Source organism: Nanorana parkeri, unplaced genomic scaffold (assembly GCF_000935625.1).
Source record: "Nanorana parkeri isolate BGI_ZX_2015 unplaced genomic scaffold, ASM93562v1 scaffold2119, whole genome shotgun sequence".
Classification (NCBI taxonomy): Eukaryota; Metazoa; Chordata; class Amphibia; order Anura; family Dicroglossidae; genus Nanorana; species Nanorana parkeri.
In genome coordinates this window covers 53,838-76,935 of record NW_017308387.1, presented here as the reverse complement: position 1 = coordinate 76,935, position 23,098 = coordinate 53,838, and the positions used below count along the sequence as shown (strand labels likewise).

General features: G+C 44.1%; 1 protein-coding gene across 1 annotated transcript in view; it reads left to right on the top strand.

Annotated features, from left to right (window-relative positions):
* The first annotated feature begins 2,661 nt into the window (after nucleotides 1-2,661).
* NCAPG2 (non-SMC condensin II complex subunit G2) overlaps nucleotides 2,662-23,098 on the top strand; it is a 47,423-nt gene continuing 26,986 nt past the window's right edge. Inside the window, exons 1-9 of the mRNA XM_018572748.1 lie at nucleotides 2,662-2,694; nucleotides 7,042-7,127; nucleotides 8,950-9,138; nucleotides 9,971-10,085; nucleotides 11,752-11,909; nucleotides 13,848-13,982; nucleotides 17,520-17,614; nucleotides 18,633-18,702; nucleotides 22,162-22,248. Coding sequence (XP_018428250.1) covers nucleotides 7,050-7,127; nucleotides 8,950-9,138; nucleotides 9,971-10,085; nucleotides 11,752-11,909; nucleotides 13,848-13,982; nucleotides 17,520-17,614; nucleotides 18,633-18,702; nucleotides 22,162-22,248 — 927 coding nt within the window. The 5' untranslated portion in view covers nucleotides 2,662-2,694; nucleotides 7,042-7,049. The remainder of the gene's footprint in view (nucleotides 2,695-7,041; nucleotides 7,128-8,949; nucleotides 9,139-9,970; nucleotides 10,086-11,751; nucleotides 11,910-13,847; nucleotides 13,983-17,519; nucleotides 17,615-18,632; nucleotides 18,703-22,161; nucleotides 22,249-23,098) is intronic.

Genomic DNA, 23,098 nt, shown 5'->3' with positions numbered 1-23,098 from the left:
GATAAGATAGACCCCTTAGGGGTGTACAATAACTTTTGTTGTTAAATCATGCATTTTTTATATAGAAATCTATAGATCAGCCAAAAAAGGGACAAATGAGGAGGGAAAAGGGAGAAATGAGGAGGGAAAAAGGGAGAAATGAGGAGGGAAAAGGGACAAATGAGGAGGGGAAAGGGACAAATGAGGAGGGAAAAGGGACAAATGAGGAGGGAAAAGGGACAAATGAGGAGTGAAAAGGGAGAAATGAGGAGGGGAAAGGGAGAAATGAGGAGGGGAAAGGGACAAATGAGGAGGGAAAAAGGGAGAAATGAGGAGGGGAAAGGGACAAATGAGAAGGGAAAAGGGAGAAATGAGGAGGGAAAAGGGACAGAGGGATTTGGTCTGTCTAATTTGCTTTGTGCTCATTTTCACACGAGATCCTGTGTGTGTGTTTTGTATTTTAATGTGCAAGTTCAGTAGAGTATTTTTCTTGCTTTGTGATTTCTCTTGCTGGTGCTTAGTTCTGTCTCCGTATTTCTTCTACAGCTCCGGCTTGAGCCAGATATTTCTGCTCCATCTGTGCCATCATCTGTACTCATTACAGTAAAAAATCCTGTAAAATATGAACTGCCATAGTTACCCAGATTTATACCGAGCTCCACATAAATAATAAGCAGCGTCATCCCAGCACAAGAGGCAAGAGAACTCTCCAGATTTGGCTGCTACACCTGAAAGCTCTAGAAGGTATCAGGAGAAAGTGATATTGTAGGGCAGTGCTTGTCATATGTAAAGCCCATCACTACAACCTCATATCATAACATAAAAGTATCATAGAATCTCATGTTGTCAGATCTATTGCCCTAAACACTTACAGTGTCAGCAGCTTTAATAATCAGAATTATACGGGGGGGGGGGCATTCAAAATGATTTATTTATTTTTAAATGTTTATTATGAGTTATTTATTGTAAGTGTTTATTATGGATGATTTATTGTAAATATTTATTATGAATGATTTATTGTAAATGTTTATTATGAAAGATTTATTGTAAATATTTACAATATTTAGAAAACGAAATGTTAAAGTGCAATTGAAGAAACAAAGTGATCTAATTATTTTTGCCTTCCTCCCCTGGCAGATCTAACTCTCCCCCTCCACAGATGCACACTGACCAAAATCTGATGCCTGCGGCCTCTAGGGATTGTTTACATCCTGCGTGGCAAGTCCTCTCTTGGCTGCGCCGGTGTAGTAAAGCCTCATAAGTCTATAGGACTCTTCTCCCATCCAAGGGACAGAGGTAGAGGAGCACCACAGGGGCAGAGATCTGAGTCACTATAGGGAGTGCAATTTCTCAAATATCTCAAAACAACTGCTGAGATAAGATATCCGCAATGCTGGGAGGACAGTCAGTGGAACTCGTAAAGCGTGTCTACAACTCTATTCAGAGTTCCGCTATGTATCTGTATTGCCCCACATTCATGTACCTGTTGAAAACAGGTACATAACAGAAAATCCAGAGACCAAAACAATTAAAAGAGTGTTAAACCAATGAGCCCAAATCAAATGTAATCGTGTGATAAAACAGGACAGACAACGTGCCAAAGTGACCGTCTCTTTACCAGTTGTGGCTCTTAACCCTTGCAGTTGGGGCTGCCCACTAGGCGTGAAAATAACAGAGTTACACTCACTTGAACCTTGCAGCCGGCTGGCTGTTAGACTGACCCATGCCGCCTATCTCCCCTTCTGCTCCAGTGGTCTAAGGTCTAGTGAGTCATCAAGTCCTATACAGTGAATTGTGAGGATGCCGGGGGAGATAATATCTCCGGAGGGGGGGGGCTTCAGGGACCAGACTATTAGTATCTTTGTTATTTTCCCTCCTATAGCAAAACAAGCACTTAACCCTTACAGTGCAGGGATGTGACGATCGGCCGTCAGTACGGAGGGGGGGGGAGGGGGGGCGGCGTTGCTGTTTTGCCTAGGGCAGCAGCATTTGTAAATACACCGCTGGGGTAGCCCCACTACAAGGGTCAAGATCATTTCCCCCAGAGTTCTTTTTTAAGTGTGCTACGTATGCCCCCCAGCGCTTTATCGTACCTCTTCCCCTGCTCCTGTCACTTGACAGCCAGCACTTGCCCAGTATAACAGCAGCTGCAGCTGTCAGAAATGGAGCTTCTAAACAGTGGGCCACACAATAAGCGCCATGTGGCCCCTGAGTTGCAGGTTGGGCACCGGGGCAATTATAATAATACAGGTTTGTGTTGTAATTTCACCGTCTGTCACTCTTCCTGGACAGCTTGAACCGCAGGTAATGTGGAGGAAAATACAAACAGCTATGTGAGCTGCCAAATGACTCCACATACACATCACATGTGATATGTCTCTTTGTTGAGGAAGATACAATGTCATCACACTGGTTCCTCCAGCACAATGCAGCTCTCACCCGCACACCTAAATCCTCCCATGATACTTAGTGTTTCAGAAGCCAACCATCTTTTTATCCGCTCTCGACCCTTACACTGACAGACACCCGTCCAGCACATGCGCAGTGATCGCTGGAGGGGTAGCCATGGGAACCAGAGAACACAAGCAAGCGGTAGGCGGATTGTTTCTTCCGCGCAGTGACGTACTTCCGGTATGCTGTAGTCGGGCGGGTGTTGGAAGTTTGAATTGTGATGCGAGCGGGAAGTGACTGTGGACTGAATCGGTATATAGGACGGTACGTGAAAGAGAACGTAACTGTTTCTATTGTGATGTGTGCATGCGGAGGAGCGCTGCTTGTGGTTGTATGTGTGATGGGCTAGTCACACAGCTACTCAGGCAGGAGAACTACAAGTCCCAGGCTGAGCGTAGCTGCCAACATGTGGGAACTGAGGGTCTGTCCAACTACACGTCATCTTGTGTGTGGACCCAGTCAGGACCAGTGTATAACAAGCTACAGAGATAGAAATGAAGGGCTTCCACACTCTACTATAGGAAAGCATTTGTATGTGTGTATTGTGGAGGGAGCGTTCTCCTTGCTTCCTGTCTCGTATGTTTGTCATCAAAACAGGAAGCAGTGAAAGCTTCTCTATCAGAGCCATTGATAGCAGTATACCCCAACAAGGCTTCTGACCCTTCCCCCATCTATCCAGAACTAAAAATATGTTTTGCCTGAACATGAACCTTAAAGTGACACTAAACTCAGGAGTTAAATCTTAAAAATACATTCGAGTATCTTATCTATTAACAGAAATGTAACTTATTTGTGTATCACTCGGCTGTAGATCCTCAAATCATCTCTGAATTGGTGCTGACACTGTCCGTCCTTCTGGTGCGTGACTACTTTTGTTCCCCATGGTCCCTGTGTGTGTTGTAAAGTAGCCACCGCTCCAAGCTCACTCCTTTGATTGACTACAATCTCATGTTTAGTTTACTCATTTGTATTGACATATCAGTCTGGGTGTCGCAACACTTCTTAAAACTCAACGTTTCAAAAACTGAGCTCTTGATATTTCCTCCTGCCCGTGCACCTTCCCCCAACTTTTCCCTTGAGATTGATAACACAACTATCCAACCCTCCCCCATGCCAAGGTCCTAGTTGTCATCCTTGACTCTGACCTCACCTTTCTTGATGGGGTTTAGTAGTCTGACCTCTCATCTCCTGAACACACCATGAGGATGGGGTTTACTAGTCTGACCCCTCATCTCCTGAACACACCATGAGGATGGGGTTTACTAGTCTGACCCCTCATCTCCAGAACACACCATGAGGATGGAGTTTACTAGTCTGGTAAACCCCATCCTCATGGTGTGTTCTGGAGATGAGGGGTCAGACTAGTAAACCCCATCCTCATGGTGTGTTCTGGAGATGAGGGGTCAGACTAGTAAACCCCATCCTCATGGTATGTACAGGAGATGAGGGGTCAGACTAGTAAACCCCATCCTCATGGTATGTACAGGAGATGAGGGGTCAGACTAGTAAACCCCATCCTCTTGGTATGTACAGGAGAGGAGGGGTGGGATAGCCCCACTACAAGGGTCAAGATCATTTCCCCCAGAGTTCTTTTTTAAGTGTGCTACGTATGCCCCCCAGCGCTTTATCGTACCTCTTCCCCTGCTCCTGTCACTTGACAGCCAGCACTTGCCCAGTATAACAGCAGCTGCAGCTGTCAGAAATGGAGCTTCTAAACAGTGGGCCACACAATAAGCGCCATGTGGCCCCTGAGTTGCAGGTTGGGCACCGGGGCAATTATAATAATACAGGTTTGTGTTGTAATTTCACCGTCTGTCACTCTTCCTGGACAGCTTGAACCGCAGGTAATGTGGAGGAAAATACAAACAGCTATGTGAGCTGCCAAATGACTCCACATACACATCACATGTGATATGTCTCTTTGTTGAGGAAGATACAATGTCATCACACTGGTTCCTCCAGCACAATGCAGCTCTCACCCGCACACCTAAATCCTCCCATGATACTTAGTGTTTCAGAAGCCAACCATCTTTTTATCCGCTCTCGACCCTTACACTGACAGACACCCGTCCAGCACATGCGCAGTGATCGCTGGAGGGGTAGCCATGGGAACCAGAGAACACAAGCAAGCGGTAGGCGGATTGTTTCTTCCGCGCAGTGACGTACTTCCGGTATGCTGTAGTCGGGCGGGTGTTGGAAGTTTGAATTGTGATGCGAGCGGGAAGTGACTGTGGACTGAATCGGTATATAGGACGGTACGTGAAAGAGAACGTAACTGTTTCTATTGTGATGTGTGCATGCGGAGGAGCGCTGCTTGTGGTTGTATGTGTGATGGGCTAGTCACACAGCTACTCAGGCAGGAGAACTACAAGTCCCAGGCTGAGCGTAGCTGCCAACATGTGGGAACTGAGGGTCTGTCCAACTACACGTCATCTTGTGTGTGGACCCAGTCAGGACCAGTGTATAACAAGCTACAGAGATAGAAATGAAGGGCTTCCACACTCTACTATAGGAAAGCATTTGTATGTGTGTATTGTGGAGGGAGCGTTCTCCTTGCTTCCTGTCTCGTATGTTTGTCATCAAAACAGGAAGCAGTGAAAGCTTCTCTATCAGAGCCATTGATAGCAGTATACCCCAACAAGGCTTCTGACCCTTCCCCCATCTATCCAGAACTAAAAATATGTTTTGCCTGAACATGAACCTTAAAGTGACACTAAACTCAGGAGTTAAATCTTAAAAATACATTCGAGTATCTTATCTATTAACAGAAATGTAACTTATTTGTGTATCACTCGGCTGTAGATCCTCAAATCATCTCTGAATTGGTGCTGACACTGTCCGTCCTTCTGGTGCGTGACTACTTTTGTTCCCCATGGTCCCTGTGTGTGTTGTAAAGTAGCCACCGCTCCAAGCTCACTCCTTTGATTGACTACAATCTCATGTTTAGTTTACTCATTTGTATTGACATATCAGTCTGGGTGTCGCAACACTTCTTAAAACTCAACGTTTCAAAAACTGAGCTCTTGATATTTCCTCCTGCCCGTGCACCTTCCCCCAACTTTTCCCTTGAGATTGATAACACAACTATCCAACCCTCCCCCATGCCAAGGTCCTAGTTGTCATCCTTGACTCTGACCTCACCTTTCTTGATGGGGTTTAGTAGTCTGACCTCTCATCTCCTGAACACACCATGAGGATGGGGTTTACTAGTCTGACCCCTCATCTCCTGAACACACCATGAGGATGGGGTTTACTAGTCTGACCCCTCATCTCCAGAACACACCATGAGGATGGAGTTTACTAGTCTGGTAAACCCCATCCTCATGGTGTGTTCTGGAGATGAGGGGTCAGACTAGTAAACCCCATCCTCATGGTGTGTTCTGGAGATGAGGGGTCAGACTAGTAAACCCCATCCTCATGGTATGTACAGGAGATGAGGGGTCAGACTAGTAAACCCCATCCTCATGGTATGTACAGGAGATGAGGGGTCAGACTAGTAAACCCCATCCTCTTGGTATGTACAGGAGAGGAGGGGTCAGACTAGTAAACCCCATCCTCTTGGTATGTACAGGTGATGAGGGGTCAGACTAGTAAACCCTATCCTCATGGTGTGTTCTGGAGATGAGGGGTCAGACTAGTAAACCCCATCCTCATGGTGTGTTCTGGAGATGAGGGGTCAGACTAGTAAACCTCATCCCCATGGTATCTATGTATGAGGGGTCAGACTAGTAAACCCCATCCTCATGGTATGTACAGGAGAGGAGGGGTCAGACTAGAAAACCCCATCCTCTTGGTATGTACAGGTGATGAGGGGTCAGACTAGTAAACCCCATCCTCATGGTGTGTTCTGGAGATGAGGGGTCAGACTAGTAAACCCCATCCTTATGGTGTGTTCTGGAGATGAGGGGTCAGACTAGTAAACCCCACCTCATTGTGTGTTGTGGGATGAGGGGTCAGACTAGTAAACTCCATCTTCGGGGTGTTTTGGGGGGTGTGAGGTCAGACTAGTAAACTCCATCTTTACGGTGTGTTGCGGGTGAGGGGTCAGACTAGTAAACCCCATCCTTATGGTGTGTTCAGGAGATGAGGGGTCAGACTAGAAAACCCCATCCTCATTGTGTGTTGTGGGATGAGGGGTCAGACTAATAAACTCCATCTTCGGGGGGGGGGGGGGGGAGCAGGTTTTATCTCTAGTAAACTCCATCTTCGGGGTGTTTTGGGGGGTGTGGGGTCAGACTAGTAAACTCCATCTTTATGGTGTGTTGGGGGTGAGGGGTCAGACTAGTAAACCCCATCCTCTTGGTATGTACAGGAAATGAGGGGTCAGACTAGTAAACCCTATCCTCATTGCGTTTTGGGGGATGCGGGCCAGACTAGTAAACCCCATCCTCATTGTGTGTTGGGGGGTGAGGGGTCAGACTAGTAAACCCCAACTCTCACTGATCTGGTTGCAAGAGAGTTTTTTCAGTCACCACGGGGACCTGATGACCGGAAAATGCCCAGCTCTGTATTAATGTATGTGTATATGATCCTAGGTAGAATGTTTTTTATTTGGTGCAGATGTGTGTAATGTATTGGTAATGACTTTAGTTTTGTTTTTGTTTTTTTCAGGAGTCACAATGTCTAAACGTGAGGCGTTTTTACAGGCCACAGGGAAGGAAACATTACAGGATTTCTTGCATTTCATTCAGCTTCATGTAAGTTCATTAATATTTGCATAGTCCATGTTGGAGCTCAGCGTGTTATCCTGTAGTCTTCATGCTGCAGTGAAATGCTTGATTTGCTTCATAGCCTGAAGTAAAGACCGTCCTTAACATTCATCTGCTTCTCAGTGTCTCCTTTTTGTAAGCACACACTTGCTTTCTGTGAAAATCTGCAGATCAGAAATGTGGCCTAATGGTTTGCAAACCTAAATCCCAGTGTTGGCTTTCTATGGTCTGTGTTTTGCTAGATGGGTAAATTACTTCATGGCAGATGAACCTATAAAGGGGACCTGTCTTGAGGGACTTATGTGGGTTACATTTGCGAAGGTTTGGAAAAATATTTGCTACCTATTTGTCATTATGAGCCTCTGACTTCACTATGCAAGTCTGACCCAAAACAGGGAGTTTTAACATCCATGGCTGTATACATTTTCCTGGTTAGGAAATCATTGAAACCACTGATCATCATGATAACCAGGTAGCTAACGTCTCACCAGTGGCAATCCACATACCCTTCTCATGACTGGTTCCCCTTTATTGCCCTTAACTGATATGAATCCACTGACATGCGTGTTGAGCATGCATATTCATATTAACATACAATTAAATCCCAACTGGAGTGACAGAAATAGATCTTCAGGCAGATAGACTATGATAATGGAGGTTGTTAGCACTAAGGGCTGTATTTGCCAGATTGACCCATATGGGCCAGTGCCTAGGGCAGCGTCTTTAGATGAGGCAGCGCCAATGAAGGCAATTGTTGAGGGAAAGGGATGCAGGGAATATTGAGAGAAGTCAAAAGGTTCTTTTGGCGCTGGGTACTGCTTAAAAATTGATGTGATCCTCTCCCTTTCTTTTGTTTTGTAGCCTGCACAGAGGAAAAATAGCTCTGCATATAAATCAAACCCCATGCTTCATCCAGCAACATAATCTAAAGCTGGCCATACACCTATAGATCATCTGCAGATTTTCTATGGTCAGATGGAAGTGCAACAGATTCCTCCGTCTACGCTAAACTGTGTGGTTGGAGGAATCTCCCGCTGGGCCAAGCTTCAGCATCTTGCTAGTCGGCCCCACTGACTCTCAAAATACCTGAACAATGCCTGCATCCAATCCAATTCCTCTCTCCCTTCCTCCTATCCATGCAACTGGCTCTCTGAAGCCGCTTCTCTTCAGCACTGCATCGGATGCAGGCACTCTGATGCCATCGCGTACAATGCAGGACCAGCAGTCATGCATTCTAAGTCCCTGTTCACACCTGGGCGTTTTGACACTCAAAGCTAAGTGCGACAAAACTCTCAAAACATCACAATTCTATTCATTTCTATAGTCCCTGTTCACACCTGAGAGTTTTGTTGCATGATGCAAAATGCCAAATGCTAGAAAAGGTTCATGAGCTTCTTTCAGGCAGATTACAGCACGTTTGGACACAAGCATTATGGTCATTTCTGTGCATGTTTGCGTCTTTTTCTATGCGCATTTAACGCACGTAAAAATGTGCAAACCATGCAAGGTAAAACGTGCGTTTTACACACGGAAGCGCCGACACCTAGGTGTGACTGGAGACTGAGTGAGGACACTGAGAGCCCGCCCACAACCTAGAGCGTTGGAGAGAAGAGTGCGCCAGCCGCAAGGGGTGCGAGAGATAAGGTAAGTAAAACTGATTTTCAATGGTACTCTAGACGGAAACAAGCACTTTACCCTTGTGGCTTTGGGGGAGCCCCAGAGTTCCACTTTTAAGGCTTGTCCCATCTGTGGCACACATTTTGAAGAGATGATCTGTTAAGGAGTGATGTGGGGACTTATTACATTGCAGAAAGATGCGTCAGATCCTTTTGAACTAGAAGAGATCCTACAAGAGCTGCCAAGGAAACAGAAGGAGGAATTATGGCAGAAGCTGAAGGCTTTACTGATGGATACTTTGCTGGCAAATCCAGTAGAGTCATGGCACAAATTAGATGACGACAGTGACGATGACATGGAAGTGGAAGGATCTTCTGAAGTGGTATGTGGCATGTTTTATTGTCGAAATACATAAGTCTCTCTGCTTTGAAGGGCCAGTAGATATAAAATACTTTTTACATTCACATTAAAGAGAAACTTCATCCCGGTACAGGGAAGACTGATATTCAACAGCTACAAATACACCTTCCTTGCCTAGGCAATGTACTGTGAAAGTGGGAGCAAGTACCAAAAGAAAAGAAAATGTTTTATGTAATCATGTAGCAGGAAGTGGGAGGATTAAAATTAAGCCATGTTTAAAGAAGATCATCCAACCCAGCTGGCCGCTACACCATCCCTCCTCCCCCTTCCGCTCCAGCGGTATAATGTCCCTCGGCGTACTCGCGTCCAATACACTACTGGACGTGATGACTCACGGGCTCTCAGACCACCGAAGCGGAAGGGGAGAGATGCTGCAGGGACAGTCTAGCAGCCAGCCAGGTCAGATGTTTGGGTGAGTATATCTTTGTTATTTTAGCTCCCTAGACATAACAAGCACTTAATCCTTGCAGTGAAGGGGTGGCACGACTGCAAGGATTAAGATTTCATATGCCCGGAGTTGTTCTTTATATTTTGAGTGAATGTCTGCTTTTAACAAATACTATTATAACTTATAACGTACAACAATAAGCACATTGGGTGTTGCAGTGTAGTCTGTTTTATTCTACTTATTTAATGTTAAAGAGATCTATCTTGAGAGAAATAAAGCTGCCATTGAACTGGGGATAACAGAATATGTGTGGGCACCCCTTGGTGCTGTATTAACATTCTGCTGACAGTTTACATTGTTAGAAGTGAAAATGCACTAAAATCTGCAATCTGTCCTTTGCTTTTAGAAAACCACTATGGAGGTTATACATGGTGTGACTATTGTGTCAACAGTCTCTGTGTCTGTGGTGGAAGAGAATATGAGTTATCGCGCTCTCCTGGAATGTGCTGGCCTTCTCAGTGGTAAAGAACTTTTTTTATTATAGCTTATTTTATTTTTTTTATTGTTGAAATAGAGACCCTTCTAAATTGACATTAGGGTACCAGATACACGTCTAGGCAGTTTTTTCTTATTGAAAATAATAGAAGCTGCCAAATGTACATTCCAGATGTATAGTTTTGACCATGCATTGCTCCCTCCAGAAGTGAACCATGGGACCAGATATTCATGAAAGGGTAAGTGCAAATTTACTAGACCTCCAATGTAGAAGCGGTATGGCAGGGTATCCATAGCACTATTGAACATTTGCACTCTCTGGCCCCATAGATTATCTAGGGTTCTTATATGATCTGTGACTTACATGGAAACAGGGAACCCATTATACTCGTCTATATTGTTTAAAGCAGGGCTGGACAAATCCCAGGAGTCACGTAATCAATGCACCTTAAAAACTACAGCTGGAACCTCGCTTTTCAGGTTTTCTCTAGTTTTTGTCAATGGCTCTCCAAAAAATAACTTGTTGGCTCCTGGATTGATCAGAGTGGCTGTTGAATTCCATACTAATTTGTCCACCTCTGGTTTAAAGCGATAAATATGTTGTTTAAGACTTGTGCGGCTGGTGGTGATTTCAATCTTCTCTCTTGCAGTGCCACAGTTACTGCATACTGGCTGCTTCATCACTACAGGACACAGTAGACATGTACTATTTAGCAAATTAAGCCACAATCAGCTGCAGCAAACATGATATTCAGCAGGGTTGCTTTAATTGATATCAGCCAGCACAGTTCATATTGCACTGAGCAATCCTGTAACCTGCAAGTACAATTTTAAGAGCGTCTGCAAAGTATTAAATGTTTTGATAGTTCCGTAGAATGTTAATGGACATGAAAGTATTGACATATTTTAACATGCAGTAAAATAAGCTACCCCTGGCCTCCTGTAGCTGCTTGCACTGTGAAGTATTTAATTCTCAAAGATTAAAGTAATTTTAGTGACTTTGTTGTGGTTTTTGAAGATGGATTTCTCCACAATGCCTATAGCTACTATGGTAAACGAGGGCTTTTCAAGGGTTTTTACTGCATGTATAGAATTTTGTAAATCCTTTCATAATGTTCATAGTCGGGACACAGGTCCAATTTAAGTTGCACCGTGTTAAAATGAACATGGGCAACATCTGTTGGCATTGCAGCCTTTGTTCTTCTCTATACTACTCCTAGGGGGAGTGCACCACTATGTGGGACCGAAGCAAAAATTTCCCAATCATCTTCCAGTATAGAGACATAACCAGGCCAAGTATTGAATCATCTGTTTTCTTCATGACTCCTTGCTGTGGTTGTGGCTTTCCCCTGTAGAGTCACTTACTCCTTATGGTCTCACCACCATGTTTGCTGATTTTGCAAATTTATTAACATTAAAGAAATGGTTTCTGCTTTTTGTTGTTCGGCAACAACAGGAAAGCTGTTGTGATAGAAAAATGTGCATTGTAATTATATACATTTTTGGGTGCCTGCCTGATCCCCTGGGTGCCTGCCTGATCCTCTGGATTTGCTACTTGACTGAATAAGTACGTAAGTCCATCATCAGATAGTAAAGTCAGAGAATCGTCATGACCGCTCGACAACTAGTAGTTGTCAAACTATTTCTCTTGTAACGGCTTCACTTATGACTAAAGTCTAAGTCAATTTGCAGGTATTCTGGAAGCTTTACCCAGTTCAGAATCCCACGTCCGTCTTGCCATCCAGCGACTGTGTGAGGCCTGGTGGGAGAAAGGCTTAGAAAAGAAGGAGGAATTTGGGAAAATTGCGTTTTCAATGGTTTTGGCAAAGTCACTTGAACCGAAAGGTTTGGTATGTACAATAAAATCTTCATCCTTTTCTACTATTTTAGATATAGTATAGATGTAGTCATTTAAAACAGGTACGTATGTGCAAATAATCTGGTGATCAGATTTTGGAATGACTTTCTAATCATACCACTTCCAATTCATTCAGAACTTGAAGAAAATAAACCTTTTCTTTTAGCAGCCATTGTGTGATGTAATTTAGGGGTAAGACCTACATGTAATCTGAAGGACCCTGAGAAGGTCCAGTTTCTCCTCTAATTCCGAGCTGGTGTTCAGGGGCTACCTGAGCCCTCTCGGCAGTCTGCTTTTCAGACTGAGGGCCAACCCATGGTGCTTTTAAGTTTATTTTACAACTAGCCAGATATCCGCTTTCAATAAAATGGAAAAATGATTTAAATGTTAATATTTATTTGTTGATGTGGATTGCAGCTGCAAGGTTTGCAGTACCTTACTTTTTGATTTTCTTTCTAAAGGTGCCCATACACCTGCCGATTATCGTACGATAATCGCAGAGAAATCCCGCGATCGTACGATAATCGGCAGGTGTATGGAATGCATGCGACCGTTTCTACTGTATGGTCGCACGTCTTTTGTCTCTTGAGCAGGCTTGAAAACCCGCCGAGAACCGTACGATTGTTAGTGGCGTTCTCGGGAGACAAATGCCGCACGGGCTGGTGTGCGCAAGCGCACACTGCCCGTGCGGGGTTGCAGTCATCGGAAGCCCTCCCATCAACGGGGCTGGCTTGCGATGTTCGCAAGTACGATCTACCTGTCCAAGATGGGCAGATCATACGTTTTTTTAAATTACCTTACAACCATCGCAAGACAAAAGTCTTGCAATGGTTGTGAGGTGTATGGCCAGCTTAAAGCAGCTATAGCCTGAGAAGTGAAGACTGTCCCCGGCCAGCAACTGCAGAGTGGGGGTCTTGCTCCCTGTGGGGAAGCAGTGGCCTCTTTGCAATCAGCAAAGCTCATGCTTCCTGCTGAGCAAAGAATTCAGGGCTGTGACTCAACAGGGTGCGTGTAGGACCTCTGCAACAAAATGACTGCTTCCTCACAGAGAGCAAGGATCCCACTGGTAGGACATAGCTGCTGACGGGACACAGGCTTTTCTGCTCAGGTTGTGTCTGTTTTTTAAAGAAAGCAAACTGTAAGACTTAGCACACTTGGGAATGTAGGTAGCTCATTCAAAGTGGAATTCCACTTTTGCAGTCAAATTGGGATAACTGCTACTTTATATTTGTTACATGTTGTCATTCATGATGCAAAACAGAAAAAAACATCTAAAGTGCTGCTTACATTAAGTGATTTTTACTTGCTAAAAAACGCTTCCTTGCTTCCATCCTGTGTAATGTTAAGGAGAGGGTTGTGGGACGTTACTGTAATAACTCGGGTATCTGTACTGTGCTGACAGATCTCATTATCAGTTGTAAACTAGATTTGAACACTGTCTGTCCTAGCAAAGGGTTAAAGACTTGAAAGCATTGTATGTTAAAGAGCGGATGAGTCTACAGTACAGAAAGTGAAGAGAAATCTCCCTAAAGAGACACAGATGGTGAAAAACAAAAACTGACAGTAGTTTTAACCCTCCCCAACTCTATGCACAATGAAGACAAATGTTTTGCCTTTTAGAAATACATAATGTGTAACTGCACCAAAGATGAAATAGCTGTGGCCCCAGCCATGACATTCGCAGGGGACGCTGAAGTCGCCATCATGTCATGGATGTGAACCAATAAACTCTGATTGCCTAATTATCCAAATATCAGCAGCCCACCACTGCCATCAGTAATGACATTATTTGTGTATTACAACTTTTATTTGTTTTAAATTGAGGTGTATTTGTGAACTATGGTTCAATAGGTATTATTATTATTATTATCATATTCATCTTTGTGAGTGCAGAAACTGTGTAAATATCCTAATACTTCTCTCTTAATAGGCTGCGGACATTACCCGCTTGTGGCACCTTCATCCAGCTCTCCTCAGTTTTGATTACAACTCGGAAGACAGTAATGAAGTGAGGGATCTGTTACTCCAGAGCTTTATGAGTATTAACCACATTAAGAAAGAAGAGGTAAGTTCCTTTTTATTGATTTAGTGCATCTGATTGAACATGGTAGATATGTCCAGAAGGCACACTCCAGTCACGAATGAAAATTATATCTTGAGATTTTGATCTGAGACCCCAAGTTTGTAATGCAGGAAATGTATTCCCAAACAAACCTGCAGCATGATCCTTTTAAAGTGACACTAAACTCGGAAGTTAAACCTTAAAAATGCACCGTATTACGTACAGTACCGTATTAACAAATATGTATCTTATTTGTGTATCACTCGGCTGTAGATTCTCAAATCATCTCTGAATTGGTGCTGACACTGTCCTTCCTTCTGGAGGGGGGCTACTTTTGTTCCCCATGGTCCCTGTGTGTGTTGTAAAGTAGCCACCGCTCCAAGCTCACTCCTGTTACTAATTTGTATTGAGATTGTAGTCCATCATAAGAGCAAGTTTGGGGCGGTGACTACTTTACAACACACACAGGGACCATGGGGAACAGAAGTAGCCACCCTCCAGAAGTAAGGACAGTGTCAGCACCAATTCAGAGTTGATTTGAGGGTCTACAGCCGAGTGATACAGAAATAAGATACAGTTTTGATAATACGGTACTGTATGTATTACGGTTAATACGGTGCATTTTTAAGGTTCAACGCCGGAGTTCAGTGTCAGTTTATTATCACTCACACAAAGAGCTTGATGTAAAAACAAAAGTCTGTGCTAAGAAGCTTCTCATAGCCATCGGTTTAGACAAACCTGCCTTGGAGGCTTGAATGTAATTAGTGAGCAAGAAAGTAGAGCAAGCGGGTCACAGTGTGCATGCTTCACTAAGTCCCCTCATTGTCACCATGTGAGGAGCTTCCTGGAGTCAGACTGAATTATAAAAACTCAGAAGAGGGTAATTGGAGCAAACTGTCTGATTTTAGCATATGATCAGCCATTCTAACATTAGTAGCTCACTTATTTTGTTGTTGCCTGAAATTGCTATTTAAAGTGTTTATATTTGCAAATAAATAAAATCAGATAGCGAGTTGCTAAAGCTAGGCCGAAAATATTTCATCTATAAAATCTATTCAGTTTATCATAATCCAGCATAGCCGCATTTGGCATTGTCTTTACATTTGGGCGGACCTGCAGTCTCTGGTCATTTGATACTCTGCTGTACATCCCACCCACTCATCATGTAAGTGTGGCTGCTAATCAGTACCCTTCAGCAATGGGTGTTGGATGCTGTTAGGTCACAGCTTGAAATTGTTGGACATTTATTTTTTCTCTCTGTGCTCCTAATAAATCTATTCACTCAAATCTGCTACCAAGTACAGCCCCATCTGCTGGGACAACCTAAAGAGGTGAAGGTTTATTAGGTGTAAAACAATCACTTCAAAATGGCAGGGTGGCACCTGTATGCTCAAGAAAATATATAGATCAAAAACGTTAAAATGTATGACTGGTCAAAATTTAAAAGTATTTGAACATTTTCCTGTGTTGTATCCCTTTAAATATGCTGCAGCATAAAACTAAAAAAATGTATTGATCTACCAGAAATCCAGTCTGGTTCTAACTTCCAGTGGGAGCTGAGAACTTACACTGGAAGTTAGTGTTGTCAGCCCTGTCCAGCTCTCCTAAGCTGGACTACAGATGGACTACAGAACATCATCCCCTCTCATCTCCATAATATAAGGGGGGAGGGGGTGTTATTTAGTCCAGGAGAGAAGAACTCAAGAATTTCAGTGCAGCAGAGGCAGAGTTTTTCGCTCACATAGGAATATAGGAGCTCTGGCTGGAACAACAGGTATTTTGCAATTATGTTGTTTTAAAAAGACAAATTGTGGGGCAATGTAAATGTAATGCAGGGATGCACTGAATATGTTTTTTTATTTTGCCCAGACACACAATTTAACGTGTGCATGTACTTTGCCCACACTGGGAAAAGTTATTTGTTCACTTTACTGTCTTGAGCTTAAGGTGCATTCCTATCAACCCGCTATATCGCTGTTCTGCCAGATATCCCAGAGCAAAACTGAAAACTGTACAGGGGCTGTGCACACTCCCCCACATGACAGTAGTCATCCGCCCTCCACACACACCTCTGATATACCAGTTCTTTACCAGGCATGGAGAAGGTAAGTAAATGTACATTATGGCCTTTGCCAGGGGTAGCCAAACTTCCCCCATCATGCATCTGCCTCGGAAAGACATGTCTGTGGCCCTCAGTCTTGCAATGCGTAAAGGGATTTGTAGTTTCACCACAGCTGGAGAACTGAAGTTTGACTACCCCTCTTCTATGCAGTAATCTGATTTTTGCCCTGAAGGACCAAAGTACAAATTTATATTTCAGCCTCCTGACCCAATACACAAAGGCCTAAAGTGGATCTTTACCCCCTTCCAGTAAAAATCACCTCAGCATTTAGTTCTGCATGCTGATATGAAATCATCTTACATTCATTAAACAAACATATTTTTCTTTTGCTTACTGTTTTTCCACTTCCTGGTTCTCTTCGGCATTGGTGATGTAGATATCCCAAGCATTGCATCCTGGGAAGGTTACATCAGCAGAGCATTGCTGGGAAATCTCATCTGTAATGAGATCTCAGGGAAAGGCATTTTCCTCCACTGAGATGATGTTCATGGTCACATGTGGAAGAGTTCCAGGAAGTAAAGGGAAATGTAATAATCTTCCCTTAGTAAAAATGGCCACTGTGAGAAGAAAAGAGAAATAAGGTATGCAAAGAATAAAACTCCGGCAATTGTCTAAAGGTATGTGTTTGTAGATTGCCATTACTAATTATTTCTAAAGTTGCCTTTGTTGTCATTTCAAAGATACAGGGTACAGTTCCTCTTTGGCCGCATCTGAGATTTTTAATGTAGAATGAGATTAAAGGAGAACTATGAGGTGAGTGATTTTCACTCGACCTCATAGTTCGAGCCGACGTGTGACAATGAAACTGTCCCAAGTCGGCTCAATGGATCGGTAAGTGAGCGAGCACATACCGTCGGTCGCTCACTTCTCGATCATGTCCCTGCAGAGAGCGGTGACTGTCACTCACTGCTCCCTGCAGGGATTCCCCCTCCCCTGTCTGATCCTCCAGTGCTGACTGGTGAACGGACGGGGGAGGGGGTGGGTACATCTGGCTCTGCCTCTAGATATCGCACAGCTGGGTGGATGTCGACAGTAATGTCGGGATACGTCCTGGCTGTGGCGGTCTCAGTATACCGCAAGCTATAGCTCGCGATATACTGAGCATTGGGTCACGGGAGGACGCTAGTTTATGTCCTCCCGTGACCCTCAGGAGAACTATGGGGAAAAATACTTACCCCCATAGTTCTCCTTTTAACACTTTGTTGACAGCTATCGCACACACCACATCCCAATTTCTCTGTTTTGTGAATGAGAAAACAGTCAACAAGGGGCTGGTCTCATGCCAATAAGCAATGAAAGAGCTCCCGTGTAGCTGAGCTTCAGCACAAACTTGCTATGTAAATGATGAAAAACGTGCATGAAAATATATTCTTCTAAGCTTGTTTTTAATGAATTTCCTTTCCCTCCTCTGTAATTAGGGCCGGCGGTTTCTTAGCTTTATCTTCAGCTGGGACATCAACTTCATTAAAATAATTCATGGAACAATTAAAAACCAGCTTCAGAGTTTACCAAAGTATGTAACATTCAAGCTGCACTGTCACTTATCTCCTAACGTTGATCTACATTGTCAGAAGTGTGGTAAACATTTCTGTATAGGACTGTTTTAGGATAGTCACCCATGAAAGACTATTTCTCATTGGCTGCTACAGATTGCCATTCATTCATTGATCTCAGCTGCTGTTAAATAAAAGCTATTACAGTGGTGATGGAACATGCATCGAAATCCAACAGTAGTTTTACATCACCTGTCTTGTTCTGGCAGTCAGTAAACATATCAGGTTATGTTGTTGATAGTACTGTCGCGTAAATATTCGTTTGGGAAAAAATGATTGTTTAAAATGTTCTAATCTTCTAATGCTGGGAAGGTTGTAGTGTATCAAAATTGTTTTTTTCTGTATGTATGTTATTTATACATTAACCCCTCCCAGCAAGTTCCCTTATGCCAGGATGGCATTCATTCAGGTCCTGTCAGTCTCAGCTCTGGCAGGCTTCCAAGATGGAACAGACCACTGCACAATCCAGCTGGAGACCCTGCCTGATCATGTGGTGACAGATCATGTGATCACTATGAAAAATTGCAATCAAAGCAAAAGACATAATTTTGCTTTTTATAAATTATCCGTGTATTACAGCTATTGATCTCAAAGCTGTTAAATACTTCTTGTTGTCTAAACTGGCGTTTACCTGAAGTTCAATATCAAATTTGGCCCGGTCATGGTTTTGATTACCTCGTGACTTTGAAAGGATTTGAAAAAAATTGTGTGTGTGCACAGCTGTAATGGAAACCTACAGGGATTAAACTGTAAATTTCCATTACAGACTTCTTTTTAAAGGTACAATTTCCACAACGGTCACCATAACAATTGTCTCACTGCCTATTAAGACTGACGTTTAAACTGTTCTTTATACAAAAGTAAAAGAGAGGGGGGAAAAGTTTGACTGCAGTTTATAAACAAGAGGTTTAAGCATGCATTTCTCTTTTTTATTTTTCATGAGCGATGGTGCTAAAAGTTAACATGTTGTCATTTTAGGTCATTCATATGCCACATTGCAGACATTTATTTAAGAGCATGGAAAAAAACATCTGAAGACCTTGCAACGGTATTGTAATTTTCTTTCTGATGGCTGGATCTGTACCGATTGTAATATAGTTGAGTACTAAATTGCTGCCTGTACTTTAGAAGAAGGTGGTAGGCCCTGAAAACGTGTTCTGAAAATGTAACTGTTGGTACATATATATCCAAGACAATAGTCAACTGTGTTGTTCCTGTGGTGCACTAATACTGCTACCATCGCCTCAAAATGTATTTCTACGTTTGCAACCAAAATGGGATAACACTTCATTTACATTTTGTTACACGTTCCCATTCACATAGCATGACCTTAAACTAGAATGAAACTCTCCTTTCTTTTACATATATCTAGTGCTAGCAAACAGTAGATCTATGCAAAAACATATTAAAAAGTTGCTAAAAACTTACCTGTGTCTCCCATCTAAAGCTTCTCGAGCAGCCGAGCAGGAGGATGAGAGGGCGCATGCACAGTAGAGATCTTTGGCAGGGAGAAGAGGAGAGACACAGCGGAGGTGAATGCACACAGCCAGGAGCGTGCACATCAGACAGACACCATGGGACCTGAGGAGTCTGCACTGCATCAGAGACCGGCACCAGCGCTGGAGGGATTGCTTAATACAAGTGGAAGGAAGAAGATGATCGGATCAAGAGGCATCACTTAAGGTAAGTCCTTAAAGGGGCTCTAAACCCTCCCGTTTTTTTTGCCTATATCTACTGCTACCAAGCAGTAGATATAGGCAAACAGTTGTTTTCTCTCCCGTTCATTGAAGGACACAGGCAACAGATCGTAGATCCTGAATGGTAGGGTAATATCGCCACCTGCAGGAGAAGGACGCTAGGCACAAAAACTAAAGACCAATTACAGCCTAGGGGCGGCCCCTGCCGGTGGCCAAACCCCCCACCTGCTGACAAGTCCCCAGTTTTTTGCCTAGCGTCAGGAGTAAGGAGCTAAAAAAATTTCTCTGGAGAATTTTTTTCCTTTCTTCCGTTTGATTTGATTTTTCTTCTAGCAAGTGTCCCCAGGGCGACAGGCTGGATGACTGTAGATCCTTGTAGTCTCCCCTGGGTGACCGACGAGCGCATGCAGACTCTGCTACGGTGGGTCGGCTGCGACGGGTGGTCCTCCCCGACGCCTATGGGATTCGTCCCAGGGGGGGGCTCCTGACCGGGGGCTCCGGCCCACCGGTCGCGGCTCTCCCCGCAGGCTGGCGGCGCCGCGGCTTCGGTCGGGGGCGTTATCCTGCCGGTACCCTGCTCCTCCCTGGATCCTGGCGATGGTTCCTGTCTTCCCTGGTGGTATGTATGTGGGGTCTCCGGTGGATGGCCTGAGGACCTGGATCTGAGGTAAGCTGCAGGCGGCACTGTTTCACAGCTGCAGCCTCCTGTGTCTTCCTCTCTCCCTCTTCCCCTCCCCTCCCCTCCCCTATCTGGGCCGGAATAAATGCTGAGGGTCTTGCATTACTGTGGGTCCCTCTTCCCCTTGCCTGGTGGTCTCCGGTCAGTGGGGTATTTTTCTGCGGTGTAGATTGGATCGCAGGGATGACTCTCTCCTACGTTGCCGTGTGGGGATTGTGGGCTGCGCTCTGCGGGCCCCTCTAGACCCCCTCTTTGTGCGTCCTGTACGCCTGCGCTGTTTTGCCAATCATCCGTGCGTCCCTCCGGTTCTTCAGGGGGGGTGGGTGGTACCGCGGTACCGCATTGTCCCTGGAATATTTTTCCTCTGCCATGGATGGGTTTGTGACGCGCATGATGCGCGCCTTGATGCAGCGCCCACCTAGGCAGCGGGTTCTGCCCTTGCCATCCCCTGCCTTGTCAGGGGAGTCCGATGAGGGGGGGTCTCCCCATGACGTCACCTCATGCTGATCCGGGTGATGCCTCACAGCCTGATTCGCCAAGTGAGGATGAGGCTGCGTCTACGCTCCTGGTCTGTTTGGCCACCGGCAGGGGCCGCCCCTAGGCTGTAATTGGTCTTTAGTTTTTGTGCCTAGCGTCCTTCTCCTGCAGGTGGCGATATTATCCTACCATTCAGGATCTACGATCTGTTGCCCTGTGTCCTTCAATGAACGGAGAGAAAAGGATTTTACGGTGAGTACAAAATCCTATTTTTTTTTTGTTAAAACCGCTAAAACAGCGGTTTAAACGTACCTTTTTTTTCTTTGCGCGCTCCCGCCCGAGAAAACAAAACTGTTCGGGCGGCCGCAAAGCATCTTGGGGTGGGCGCATGCGCAGTTCGGATTCTCGGCCGGGTGCGCCCGCATGCAGACACCGCTGGATCGGAGAGCCGCCGCACCGCTGGTGGGTTTGGTGTGTATGTTAAAATGGCCATACGCTATGCGAATGAAATGGGCACAGTGGGTGCCGCTGTCTACATCCTTCCGGCTGGCATCCCTTGATCTGCTGATCGAAGGAGGCGGTTGAAAAATCTTCAAACGAACAGTGCTTTGCAGCCAATCGGCTGCAAGCACCGTTCATATATTCTGACAGTGACCAGCCAAAACAGCGGGGGATTGGTTTATCAATGCTCGTAAGCCTTTATTGGAGGAATCTGTTCTGTTTATATCTTTCAGCCCATGCGTTGAACAAAAAAATATAACCGTGTATGGCCAGCTTTAATCTTTAACCTAATTAACCCTGTCTGTACTGTGCCGGCAAATCTTTACTATTTGTAAACTAGATTTGGACACTGTCTCTAAGAAAGGGTTAAAGATCTAGAAGCATTGTATGTTAATGAGTGGAAGCTCATTCTGTTCCCTATTCTTACTATGGGGACAGACCGAGTTTCTGGTCACTTTGAGAAGCACCAAAGGACTGCTACACAGACGGTTATTTTGGGGTATGTTGTGTGAATGGGAACACGTATCAAAAATACTGGGGGGAATTTATCATAGCAATTGCGAGTGTTTGAACTTGCACGGAATATATTTGACGCACTTTGCACCAGATTTATGATGCAAGTGTAATGTTGATAAATGAGGTTTAATAGACTCCAGGAAAGAAGACGTAACTCCAGGCAAAAAGCTGAACTGTTGCTTCTTGAACAAGTGGTCATGGGGACTTCTTTGGTTGTGATTGTTTTGTTAGGTGATGCGCCAGTTTCAGACGTGCTGGAGAACAAGTGCAGATGAAAACAGGCGCAAAAAAAGTGCAAGCTCTGGTCAAAACAGGGGCACATGTTCAATGATACCTTTCTTATTGGACTAACAAAATATATATGCTTTCGAGAGTGAACCTCTCCTTGAGGTCAAAAGCAATAATAGTATGCTTCTGACCTGAAGAAGAGAGGTCCACTCTCAAAAGCATATATATTTTGTTAGTCCAATAAGAAAGGTATCATTGCACACTGCAATACTACGTGTGTCATTACATTATATATATAACACATATATGGTAAGGTTTTCTCAAATTTGTCTGCAAAAGTGGAACTACGCTTTAGGATCACTAGCGAATAACATCTGATGTCATTACCTTCTTTGTTTTTCCACAACAGACCATTGAAGACGTTTGTATCCAGGACTTCATGCATCATGGAGTTCACTTGCCAAGAAACTCTCCAGTGCACCCCAGAGTGAGAGAGGTACAGTCCAAATCTGGTAGTGTTTGCAGCTACAGAATTCATTTGATAAATCCCAGCAAAGGTTTGAGCTTGATGCCAATTTTTTTCAGCCACAAATAGTGTCAGGAAGGGTTAGAAACTTTGTAAGGCTCTTATTGCGGTCTACGTGCCAAAAGGGGACATTCCCTTCCCTTTCTGCCATGTGACATGACAGGAAGTGGAAGGAAATCTCCCCAAATTGAGGGGAAATCACACTTCTTGACAGTCCTGATTGGAACAGCTGTCTACATTGGAGGATTTCCCCTCACCTCCGATTCTAGTGAAAGCTGTAACATTTTGGTTTTGTCCTGAGAAAGGTCGCCGAGATAAATGGTAAAGGTCGGTCTCTCCAATGGGAACACACAGAGATAAAACTTTTCCCAATCCCATCCAATAACTAGAAAAAGAGTTCCACTTTACTTGTGTAGCTCTGAACACTAAGTGCTCTTGAAATGCTTTTGCAGATCCCTTACAAGTATATTACACGTTTTTATTATTTTCTGTCTTGAATGTTGCAAGTGCTGAAAGTCTGATTCCTTTCTTTCCTTGGCAGCCACTATGAAAAGCTGTCATCAGTATTGTAGCTGTTTACCTACTTTACCTGCTACTCTACTGACACTTGAAGTATCGCACTTCTAAACTCCATATTCTTAATCGTTGTCAGTTTGAATAATGTAAAAGTAATTGAATTTGCCATTCAGTTTTGATGTTTATGGAAGATTATTAATCCCGGTCTTCATAAGAAACTGAAATGACCATTTCTAAAATCATTTTTTTCAGGTAAAGTCATATATCCAATCAAAAGTGACAATGATTTGTTTTATGTTCCTCC